Source organism: Silurus aristotelis (genome assembly GCF_946808225.1).
Source record: "Silurus aristotelis genome assembly, chromosome: 14".
Classification (NCBI taxonomy): domain Eukaryota; kingdom Metazoa; phylum Chordata; class Actinopteri; order Siluriformes; family Siluridae; genus Silurus; species Silurus aristotelis.
Genome location: NC_139587.1, coordinates 22,623,266 through 22,635,456, shown reverse-complemented (window position 1 = coordinate 22,635,456; position 12,191 = coordinate 22,623,266). Strand labels below are relative to the sequence as shown.

Below are 12,191 nucleotides of genomic sequence, written 5' to 3'. Positions count from 1 at the left end.
ATGTGTTTGTGATTGCTGTTTGATCACTGCTAGAAAACCCTCAGTGACGTGCTGCCCCCTAGTGGCCTCAGTTATAAAAGACACGAACTTAATTAATGCAGAAACTTTCTTTCTTTCGGCTTGTCCGATTAGGGGTCGCCACAGCGGATCATCCGTATTCATGATCCGCATGTTCGATTTGGCACGTTTTTACGCTGGATGCCCTTTCCTAACGCAACCCTCCCCATTTATCCGGGCTTGGGACCGGCACTAAGAGTGCACTGGCTTGTGCAACCCTAATGGCTGGGGTTGGTTCCCAGACCGGGGATCAAACCCGGGCCGCAGCGGTGAGAGCGCCGCATCCTAACCACTAGACCACCAGGGTAGCACCTAATTAATGCAGAAACTATTGGCTTGAAACAGACCCTTTAATGAAACGCAAGACAGGAGGTATTGCTATTAACAGTGTTCAAGAGCCAATAATAAAAATCTCTTTTTTATTCTTACACACACACACACACGTAACGTGACAAATCATCCGTTGATTGACATGCCAAGAAACAGACAGAGGAATAAATTCTGTCTGGCTGAATTGCTCACAGGAATGCTCGTTTCACTTTAAATGTACACACTCCACAGGTCATCTCTCACCAAAACCACTTTGAGTCACTTCCCCTTTAACCACAAGTGCACATGAAGGAAACCTAAACTTGCCATTTATTCACATTGCAGACTTTCTCACATTTGAGCGGTATTGTGTAGCTGCACAAAAAACCCCCAACAAAATGACAAAAATAAGTAACCAAAATCAATACAAAAATGCTCTGTTCACTATATCAGATAAAACGTGTCATTTATTACCTCTTATGCACCAATGACATTTATATACCCATGAGGATTGGGTATTAATAATAATTGAAGAAAACCTTTTGTACAAATGTACATCTCACTGTTTTAGATAGTTTGCACTAAATGTCATGTATACTTTATATAGTGTCCTAGTTCTTTTTTTTTTTTTTTTTTTTTTTTTTTTTTAATGGGGCACCTTGTTTTATGGGGCACATCAGACATGAACACTTTTGTTTCACTGTGTAACTCTACTTTATAGGACTGAAATGACAATAAAAGCCTTCTTGATTTGACAGCAATGGCTCATCAGCAGTGTTTAATCTATATAGTAAGCTAGGGAGGTTAATTAGCTGTAGGTAGGACTGTTAAAAGCATTGTTATGGTTACAGTGTGTGTTCTGGGTGAGGGACCTTTTTTTTTTTTTATCATCAGCATCAAAATTTCCTTGAACCAGCATGTTTTTCAGCAGAGTGTGGAAAAAAAGTTACAAAAATTAATAAAAACACAGTGGTGTTAATTTCTATTTAACAAACACATTGGCGTGAGATCGAGAGCTGGACTGGGATTGGGGTCCTACAGAACCCAACAGAAATGTCACGTGATTGGGTGGTTTTAGCTTTGCTGTGGGCACGTGTATCACCATCCTGCAGACTGCGCTAGTTGTAATGTTTCGTTTGAAAGTGCTTTATAAGTTTTTAAGGCTTAAAAGTTAATCATAACCCTAACGTTTGTGTATATTTTTACACAATCTTTATAAGCTGAAAGAATGTTTGCGGGTGCAAGTGGGAGTGGACACAAAAATCGCACGTTGTAGAAGCAGGCGGTAATGGTCAGAAACTCACACACACACACACACACACACACACACACACACACACACACACACACACACACACACACACACACACACACACACACACACACACACACACACACACACACACACACACACACACACACACACACACGGCATTTAGCACAAGTACCTAAAAGTTCCACCTCCTGGGTCGTTCGCTTTCTGTCTTTGATTGGCTGTAGCCTGCATGGCGATGCCCATTGGGCCCCTCACCTGTACCGCTGGCCCTCTCAATACGGCTCCTGCAACACACAAAACACACACTGCATTACTCCCAATAACTACAACATACAGCTGCAGATTCACTCACCAGTCTCCCAAAACTCTTCAGTCATCAGTAGGAAAACTCACACACCTTGAGGCCGGACTGACTGAGTGATCACTACGGGCATCCGAACTGGACCTGTCTGTGCTGCCGTCCTCTTCACAGCCTTCAGGTGGGACAAATAATAAATATATATTTATAGTGACGGCTTGCATGCTTTACTTACATTAATAATTTCTGTATAGGTAACGTTTATGTCTAGTACCACCACGGCAGCTTGGTCCTGTGTGACGGTGGGGCGGACAGTAGGCATTGCGGTGGCGAGGGAGCGTGGGGGCGGAGCCTTAATGGCGCTCACAGTCAGGGGGCTGGAGGTTTGAGCGAGCTGGGTCAGAGACTGCTGTGAGCTCAACAGCGTCATGCGGAGAGCAGGTAGGCTTTTCTGTATACACATGCACACACACACACACACACACACACACACACACACACACACACACACACACACACAATCCTTTTACTCGCTACTACTTTAACGATTACTACAATTCACTCACACACTACAAATACCCATTCAGATTGAAATACAAATCATACACGGATCAGGCACAACATTATGGCATTATAACAAAGAGCGGTGAGTAAAGAACACTGATTATCTCTTCATCATGGCACCTGTTAGTGTGTAGGATTTAGGCGGCAAGTGAACATTTTGTCCTCAATGTTGGTGTGTTAGAAGCAGGAAAAATTGTGATGGCTAGACAACTGAGTCAGAGCATCTCCAAAACTGCAGCTCTTGTGGTCTTTTCCCGGTCTGCAGTGGTCAGTGTTGATCAAAAACGATCCAATAAGGAAACAGTAGTGAACCGGCAAAAGGGCCAAGGCTCATCGATGCACTTGGGTGGAACGAATGCTGGTCCGATCCAACAGACGAACTCCTGTAGCTCAAATTGCTGAATAAGGTAATGATGTTAATGCTCAACAGGTCAGAACTGTTTTGGCAGCAAAAGGGGGACCAACACTACATTGAGTAAGTGATCAGAATGTTATGCCTAATCAGTATATAGACATACACCATCAAAGCCCTGACGAAGGTGACATTAAACGCGCATCTCCATCTGCATTGCTTCCTCACGTCTGAATTAGTGCAAGCACAGGGTGACCACACATCACCATGTAAACACTGTCTGTGTTTCTGTTCCCAACTCTAACACTCCCCAACGTGTGTACAGAAAAAGTGATTGGCTTGATTAGGTGAAAAGGTTTACAGAATGATAATTATTGTAAACAAAGGCAGCATTGTTGTACTGACCCCATAAACACATTGCCACTACACAGTATAAACTGTTAGCTTGTTTATTGACGCCAACTCTTAGACATCAAGACCTCTGTACATTTACCATCTCCAGAGAGATGTACAACCCCAGTTCCAAAAGAGTTAGGACGCTATGCTAAATATATATAATCAAACAGAATGCAATTATTTTTCAACACGGACAGGGCAACAAAACGATGGCACATTTTTAGTCATTGCAGCGAGAAATGAAATAAACGGCAGGCAGAAATTACGCGGGCCGAATCTTAGTACAGGGACGTAAGCGTTTCCAGACGTTTGGTTGTGGATGAGCAACTTTTGGAAACGAAAGTCGACACGGAGTGTTTTAGTTTTTAAACTAAAACACTGTTTTCAAATTGATCCGGATTAGTGTAGACATAGCCAGAGTCTCTAGGAAGTACAGATGGGCAGTGCTTTACCAATCTGTGAAAAACTGTGGCTACAATTTTTGGGACAATTTTAGAATAAATGTTCCTCACCATCAAATTGAAAAGACTTTCAATATCTCATCAAATACAGTACATAATGAAAAGGTTCTGAGAATCTGAAGACATCTCAAGGAACAAGTGTGAAAAAAAAAAAAAATCCCCATCATATCTGGGCCATTAGGTGGCACCGCATTAAAAACGGTCACAATTTTCGAATGGAAATCGCTGCATGGGCTCGAAAGCACCTCCAGAAATCATTATCTGTGAACACAGTTCGCCAAATCTTTCGCAAATGCAGGTTAAATCTTTATCATACACAGAAGAAACCATATGTGAACATGGTCCATAAATGCCACCACCTTTTAATGGGTCAAAGCTCACTTAAAATGTACTGAAGCAAAGTGAAAAACTGTTCTGTGGTCAAACGAATGAAAATTTAAGATTCTTTTTGAAAAACACGAATGCCGCATCCGCTGGACTGAATAACAAACGCTTCCACATATAACTTAATTTAAACAATAATTTCACTTTTTCCAAAAACTTCATTGATTTTATATAAGCATCATTTCTTCCGAACAGGACTAAAGCGAAATTTAAAAACAAGAAGTGCAAAATGTTTTAACTCTAGACCACTGAAACTCTGATAGTCGTCACCTAAAGCAATGCTAGCTAGGGTCTAACTTGCATCATTCATTAAAATGCTCGGAAATGTTTTGAAACCACAGCACTCGTGAATTCACCAGTCCGAATTGTCAGAAAGTGCTGAAAATCTTTCTACGGCAGAAATGCAGCTGCACATCGCGTGTTTTTATTAAAGCACTCTTTCTAAGCAATATGAACATCATATGGAAGGAGTCTCCAGGGTCAGTGTTGTGAGACAGTAAGATTTCCACTATGGCTTCAGGACAAAGAAGGTTTCTGTCTCACTTCAACACGGAGAAACCAAAGACGCCGGTGATGGGGGCGACTGCTATAATATATATAACTTCATTCATGGATGCAACTTTAAACTAAACAAACAGTGTCGTTTACTGAAAACACATTAGAAATTGTAAGCACGTTTTTAATATAAAAATGTATACAATAATATTCACAGATTGTGACTCGGCAAGTGAATTCTTCCAGAAGTAAATCGGAGTTTTGGTCCCTGCTGTAACCACAAGCTGTGACTTTCAGTTTCATTTTCTAAAAGGTTCACAGGCCTCCAAATCATGTATCCTACGAGGCACCTGTTACACCGTCATGCTAAAATAATCACCAATACATAAAAACCCATCAGTGCTCCAGAACGGATGCATGCATGAAAAACTCGATGACAAATTATAAAATGGTTTCTTGTTCTAACAAATCGCCACCCGATTATCAGCTAACGATAACACTAATGATCAGAGAGCAAGTCTCCCGTTCTTCTTTAATCTATAGCTCAGTGGAGGAAGAGACAGGTTTGGGGACATTACCTTCAGAAAGGGGATGAGGTAGGGCTGAGGAGACGACTTCAGCTCCGTCTGCAGGCGATTCGTAAATTCCTCAGGCTCAATTTTGTCATCCTGTTCAGAATTAAACAGTGTTTCACAGAATGGGGATTACTGGACATTCACATTTATGGCATTTAGCAGACACTCTTATCCTGAGCGACTTACATTTATCACATGCATAAAATTCTGTGGCATTGAAGGTTAAGGGCCTTGCACTAGAGCCCAGCAGTGGGAGCGACATCTTCACCACTGAGCTACCACAAGGCAGGTTTGCAGATTTCACAAAGTCAGCTCAAAACATTTGAAAACCTTTTTACGACCAAAAACACACGAATATGTTGTTAGAAACTTAGTCAAGCCCTTAATTCATGTTTTTCAGGCCAAGTATCGCTAAACTTGCACTTCCCCATATCTGAAAAATGTTATCCGTTTGATGTCTGTCATACAATCCAAGTGAAATTCGCTCCAATAACACACAGCTGACTGGTTGTTGCATGTTGGTCTCATTTGTAGTTGTCAGAAAGCAAATTATAATTGGACTAACAAAAGAAAGAACTACAACACCACAGAAACTAAAACAAAAACATTCTGAAGTGCTGCAGGAGCATTTCAATGAGCATTACAGGTAGCGTTACATGGACACTGGAAAATTAAGACCAATTTAAAATTATTTAACAGTGAATTTAAGACTTAAGACCTAAAATTTAGATTTTCGCCGTCTGGACATCCGATAGAAATGAGATCATGAGAAACTTGTAAATTACAGTGCAGAAATCCCAAATATAGATACAGATAAAGTGACAGAAATTTTCTTCTTCTGGATCGTTGAATCTACGCTACTGCAGTGGATTTCCCACAATGCATAGCGAATAGAATTTACAAGGACAAGAGCCTTTCTGTGATAAATCTCTGTTGTTCAAACTGTTCCTAAACGTTGTATGTAACAAGTATTGCACATTTCTTTCAATATAGAACGTCCATTGCGATCATATATGCTGTATGAATGACAGTTGAAGGAAAGTTGTGAGTACAGTAGAACATTTGCATCTCCACAAATGCGTGAGCATCGGAGTGCTGTAACGCTCCCTCTCAAAAAGGCAGACAGAGATGTCATGGAACCACCGATGCTACTCACCAGCAGGTCCTGCACAAGCGCCTTCACGTTCTTCGACGTTTCCGGAAAAGGGGAATTATGGGATGCCAGTTTGATCAACGTTGCTAAGAAATTCTTGCACTTCTTCACATTCTCTTGCATTTCCTAAAACAAACAAAGGGTGAAACATTACAGCAAATCGATCAGGTCAAGTGGGCTTTATCGTCATTTCAAACATATACAGTGCAGTACACAGTGAAACGAAACAACGTTTCCCCAGGACCAAGGTGCTACGTCGGACAACAGAAATTAACACAAAGTAACAGAACTACACAAAAGAACTAACACCACAAAGTGCACGTGCGCAACATTTACTGCAAGAAAACAATAAAAATAACAGCATGAGACAAGTAGACACCGTAACTGTCAGAAACAGTAAACACAGCGACGCTGTAGCTCCGTTCTGAACAGTACAGAAGGTTGTGCATGTGGATTGTCTGTAGAAAAATTACAAATAAATACTGTACAAGTAAACATTTGGTTCAATGCAAAGCAATGTGAAGCAAAATTATCTGGAAATTCACAAAAACAAATTTAATTTATAAATAAATTTTATGTACTACTACATAAGAGACTGTACAAGAACCACAAGAAACACAATTTAGGACGAAGCAGATATTTTCTGTGCAGACGAAAGATTTGAGATGAGTCGGTTTACCTGAGAAAGGCCGGCGAGTCCCGTGGTGGGGGCGGCGGGTGCCGTGACGGCGGGTGAAGGTTTCAGGATCGTCTGGTTTGGTGTTTGGACACGAGCTCCGGCAGTGATCACAGTGGGGCCACTGGGCTTCTGAGCAGGGCTTGCTGTCACCAATGGGGTCTTCTAACACAACACATCATAACAACCATCACACATATGGGTATTTATATTTCATTATATTACAATATTGCAATGAACTCTTAAAAAAAACTAACACCAAGCTGACACTCTCATTGAAACATCAAAGGATTTCACCTGCAATAATATTTATACCCTGATCGTCTGATTGGCTGGCAACAGTCAAAAATAAACCCACCCATTAAAATGTCTACATTCAGGAAGTGTTTTATTATAACTTTAAATATTTTGTATTGTAATGCTGTGTATTGTATGTGGTTGAGACGATGATGAAAATCTGCCTGAGCTGAAAAAATGTAAGTCAAGATTAAACTGAAATAAAAAAAGAAAGAAAAAAAAAAACATGAAAATTTAAATAAATATACATAAGTTATATATTCAGTGAAGTGAAATGTGTAGCAGCAGTGAAACAGATGACAATAGATCAGTCTACATGATATTTCATCAATAGATCAGTCTATGATATTTATGCAAGTTATGGCACATGTAACAATTATTATTATTATTGCACTGTAATTATTGCACTGAATTGCCAAGGGTAATAACATTTGATAAGTGTGGCATGAAAATCTATCACTATATTATCTAGATCATACATATTGTGGACCAGCTGTTTGTGCTCAGAGAGAGGGGTTGTATAGTTTGAAGGCCACAGGCAGAAATGGTCTCCTTGGGCGCTTCTTTGGTGCATCGTGGGATAACTAATAGACAATTGTGTGGAGCAGAGCTGCAGTGTTGACTATATTCAGAAGAAACCTTATAAAGAATATTTAAACTAAACTCGGAAAGAATTTATTGATAGTCAAAAGAAAAAAAATTCACCTCGTTTGATCAGTAATACTGAAGATCTTTAGTGTTTATCATTAAGTAAAAAATTATTTGAGCTCACTATGTTGGATTAATAAACATGATACAGTACAATTGTTAGAAATTTAAAACAGATAAAAGAGGACATGTACCTGTAGAGCAGGACCTGCAGTGCTGGCAGCTTGGACCACTTTAGCCTGTGCAGGAGGAATCGGTCGGATGGCTTGGGATGTCACAGGTGCCTGCAAAGCAAGTCATTGTCCAGGATGAAATCCCGAGAGCCAAAATCTTACGAGCCAGAAATGTATACATATTATTTACTATAATACTATTTGCACCTTGATCTAACAATGCGCATGTAATTTGAACCCTAACTGAGGTTGACAAAAAAATAAATAAATAAAATAAAAAATACAAATAAATAAACAAATAAATAAATAAATAAATAAATAAATAAATAAATAACCCGAATACATTTTTTTATCGATTAAATTTTTCACACTGAGAATGTGTTCTTTCATACTTGCTGCACAGGAGTGGCGACTCGGATAGTGGTGGTGGTCGTCGCAGGCGTAGGAGACAGAGCCGCTTTGGTCTGATTTTGAGCCTTCGCCTGGGCCAGGACCTGCTGAGGAACCAGCACCAGCTGGCCTGCCTCAGTCCGGACAAGCACCATTCCTACAGTACAGACGATACACCTCATTAAGATGCACACAAAATGAGCAAAAAAAGCTGCGTAACACAACACGTGCTCGAGATTAGAACTCGATAAATATTATAATAAATCTTTTAGATTGTCGATTATAGTCTTTAAATCATGAAATGATGGATATCCCAAAGATTCAAGCCGTAGGTGTCAAACTGATTCTTTTCAAAACGAATCTTTCAGTAACAATTCTTTTTGTTTTCTGTGTGTATGTGTGGGAAAAATTACTGGATTAAATGAACTCCATGGCTCTCTAAAAGACACCCGACGTGACACCCTGTGTTATTTTAAACAGTTAAAGGGGTGACTGGCTCTTAAAAGTCTGAAACAGGATCTCAATTTCTCCATCATGGTCATAGCAACTCCAAATATGTACTTCAGTAGGAGTGTAAATGCTGCTTACCCGGTGGGATAGTGAATCCGGGTGGTAACTGAATTGTGGTCGGTTGTTGAGGTCTGACTGTGATTTGAGGTACCACTGCCCTGGGCGCAGGTGCTGCAGGAACCCCGGGTCGCACAGACACAGTGCTCACCACCGGAGACGCCGTAGCTGGTCTCAGCATTCCCGTGGTCTGCCCTGCGTCCGGCTTGACCAGCACTGACGGCGTGCTGACCACTGTAAGTGGGGTACTCACCGCCCCCGAGTGCACTAGTGTGCCGGTCATCGGAGGTCGCACGGCTACAGGAGACCCGGCAAGCTGATTCGGGACAATGGTTTTAATCTGGGTCTGGGGGTTGGTCTTGATCAGACTGGCATTGGAAAAGGTCAGCGCAGGGGCTGGGTCAGGGGCGATGCTCACAGATGCTGCGAGTTTCGGGTCACTAGGATTGGGTGTGATGTTGGAAGGTCGGTGGAGGGCAACAGTCTGGGTACCTGATACACTCGCAGGCTGGGAGAGGATGTGATTAGAAGTAGCAAGGAAAGTACCGTTTGTGCCTTTGGAAGTGGATGTGTTGGTGGTGTCGGTGCCTAAGCCAGAGCTAATGACAGCACCATTGACACCGAGCTGTAATCCGGCTACAGGAGTGGGAGCTGAAGGGAGAGCTACAGAGCCACTGCTGCCATTCTCACCTGCCACTGCTCTGGAGGAAACGGGGCGGATAGTTGAAGCTATGTGATTGGTGTTGGGTAGAGAATCTGTAACTGCTGCTGATGAGGATGATGCTACAACTGCTGCGTCACTTGAACAGTTGGGAGAAGTTGCGAGTCCCGGCACAGCTGGCTTTGGTACTACGGTGATGTTTGGCTGCACTCGGTTGGTAGCCATAATCGCCGTGGCGCTCAGAGTGGAAGGGACGGAGACGGAGTTGGTGCTGGGTGTCCTCTCGGAGCCGTTCTCCCGCTTCACCTCCACTCTGTGCGCTCCCGACTCTCGCGCCTCCAATGCGGTTCCCGCTTGAGCGGCTTGCGCTTTTCCTAAGTTGCTGTTTCCGCTCTCGGCTGCTCCTGACCTCCTCGCCTCGCTCTGGGACTTATTCTGACCGCCGAGCTCCGACTCTAACGAACCCACAAGATCGCTGACGGCTTTCTCGTCCACTTCGGAATACAGCATATCTTCCAGCGGATCGGGGACGCCCGCCATCTTTGGAAGACGCTCGACGGAGCGTGTCGTGCGCGTGCGTTGTTTTGCCCGCGCAGTGCACGGTGGGAAATGGGCGGGTGTGACGTCACAAGCACGCGACACCGCTGTACGGGATTGGTGTGTGTACGCGCCGCGGGTTCCCGTCGAGTTATAAGAACGTTGCTAAAACTAAATAATGTTAATGTACTGATATTTCTCTTTCTTTAATAGATGGAGTTGTCCAGTTTCTTGTTGCTGTTATCACTCTCAGTATTCAATATTTTGCCCACTGACTGTTACATGTTCATCTTTACATGGAGCCTTTGGAGCAACGCAATTTCGTTCTGCACTGCAGCTTGCTGTCTGGCTGAATGACAACAAAGTTCACTTTGACTATATAGACAGGCGACGAGTCCGCCAATCTGTCATCAATGCAAAATCTAGCTACTTTGGACAATCTAAAATACAAATAATACTCTAAATAAACTCAATGGCTCTATAGTAAACAGACATAGTAAACATTTAAATAAGATTCATAAAACGAATGTGTGTGATGGGGGGGAGTGGTGGCTCCAGCGGTTAAGGCGCTGGGTTGTCGATCGGAAGGTCTGGGGTTCAAGCCCCGGTATCGCCAAGCTGCCACTCTTGGGCCCTTGAGCAAGGCCCTTAACCCTCTATGCTCCGGGGGTCCCTTACGAGGGAAATATCAGGGTCCGTGACGTGGGGCTCACCACCTGCAGGAGGGACCGTAAGGGACCTGCAGGAGGGACCGTAAGGGACGGTGCTGTAAGGATTGGGCAGCAGTCGAAGGTGGGGGCCTGCTTAGACTGCTGCCCCCGCGACCCGAATTACGGATAAGCGGGAGAAAATGAATGAATGAATGAATGAATGAATGTGTGTGATATGACACCCTCTGTATTTTTTAAGTTAAAGGGGTGACTGGCTCTTAAAAGTCCGAAACAGGATCTCAATTTCTCCATCATGGTCATACCGACTCCAAATATGAACTTTAGTAGGAGTGTAAATGCTGCTAACTCGGTGGGATAGTGAATCCGGGTGGTAAGGAGACAGGAGACCCGGCAAGCTAATTCGGGACAATGGTTTTAATCTGGGTCTGGGGGTTGGTCTTGATCAGACTGGCATTGGAAAAGGTCAGCGCAGAGGCTGGGTCAGGGGCGATGCTCATAGACGCTGCGAGTTTCGGGTCACTCTGATTGGGTGTGATGTTGGAAGGTCAGTGGAGGGCAACAGTCTGGGTACCTGATACACTCGCAGGCTGGGAGAAGATGTGATTAGGCTGAACAGAAGTAACAAGGAAAGAGATTGTGTCATCCATGTGTGTGCATGATGTGCAATTTATTTTATTTTTCTCATTGTGTCTATTGTGTAATCTTTGTGTATTGTCTACTGTCTATTGTGCTGCCTATTTGGTACTTGTCTTGTCTACTGACTGTTACATGTTCATCTGCACATGGAGCCTTTAAAGAAACACAATTTCGTTCTACTTTGCACTTTGCTGCCTGACTGAGTGACAAAGTTCACTTTGACTTTGACTTGACTAGACAGGCCATAAGTTCACCAATCTGACATCAATGCAAAATCTAGCTACTTTGGACAATCCAAAATACAAAATATATTCTGGGTTGTTTAGCAGATTTTTTAGATTCTAGATTTTTTACTTCAAAATTCCATACGTGTTATTTCAGTTTGGATGTCTTCAGTGTTAATGTACAATGATGAAAATTATAATAATAAAAATTCTGAAGAAGAAGGTGGACCCAAACTTCTGAGTGTTACTGCTGTACTGCAATTATCATATCTAGCAGAAGCATCAATGTTAACCTTCTAAAAGGACCCTGGCAACACCACGTGATGTGATCGCTGGAATCAGATTGGATAAAATATACAGTTCTTGAAACAGCACAACTTAGAGAAAAGCT

General features: G+C 42.5%; 1 protein-coding gene across 5 annotated transcripts in view; it reads right to left on the bottom strand.

Moving 5' to 3' along the window:
- The window catches only part of LOC310736892 (transcription initiation factor TFIID subunit 4), a 52,637-nt gene extending 41,836 nt beyond the window's left edge, over positions 1-10,801 (bottom strand). For 4 of the 5 annotated variants that reach the window (XR_014536700.1, XR_014536701.1, XR_014536702.1 and 1 more), the window contains exons 1-9: positions 9,093-10,801; positions 8,507-8,661; positions 8,136-8,225; positions 7,000-7,161; positions 6,324-6,446; positions 5,171-5,260; positions 2,215-2,391; positions 2,040-2,115; positions 1,815-1,926 (exon numbers count right to left, since the gene is read on the bottom strand). Coding sequence is in view for 2 of the 5 variants with exons in the window: in XM_083560854.1 (XP_083416980.1) it covers positions 1,815-1,926; positions 2,040-2,115; positions 2,215-2,391; positions 5,171-5,260; positions 6,324-6,446; positions 7,000-7,161; positions 8,136-8,225; positions 8,507-8,661; positions 9,093-10,272 (2,165 nt within the window). In the remaining 3 variants the exon portion in view is untranslated. The remainder of the gene's footprint in view (positions 1-1,814; positions 1,927-2,039; positions 2,116-2,214; positions 2,392-5,170; positions 5,261-6,323; positions 6,447-6,999; positions 7,162-8,135; positions 8,226-8,506; positions 8,662-9,092) is intronic. The other variant, XM_083560855.1, reaches the window with a different exon arrangement.
- Between the last annotated feature and the right edge of the window lie 1,390 nt (positions 10,802-12,191).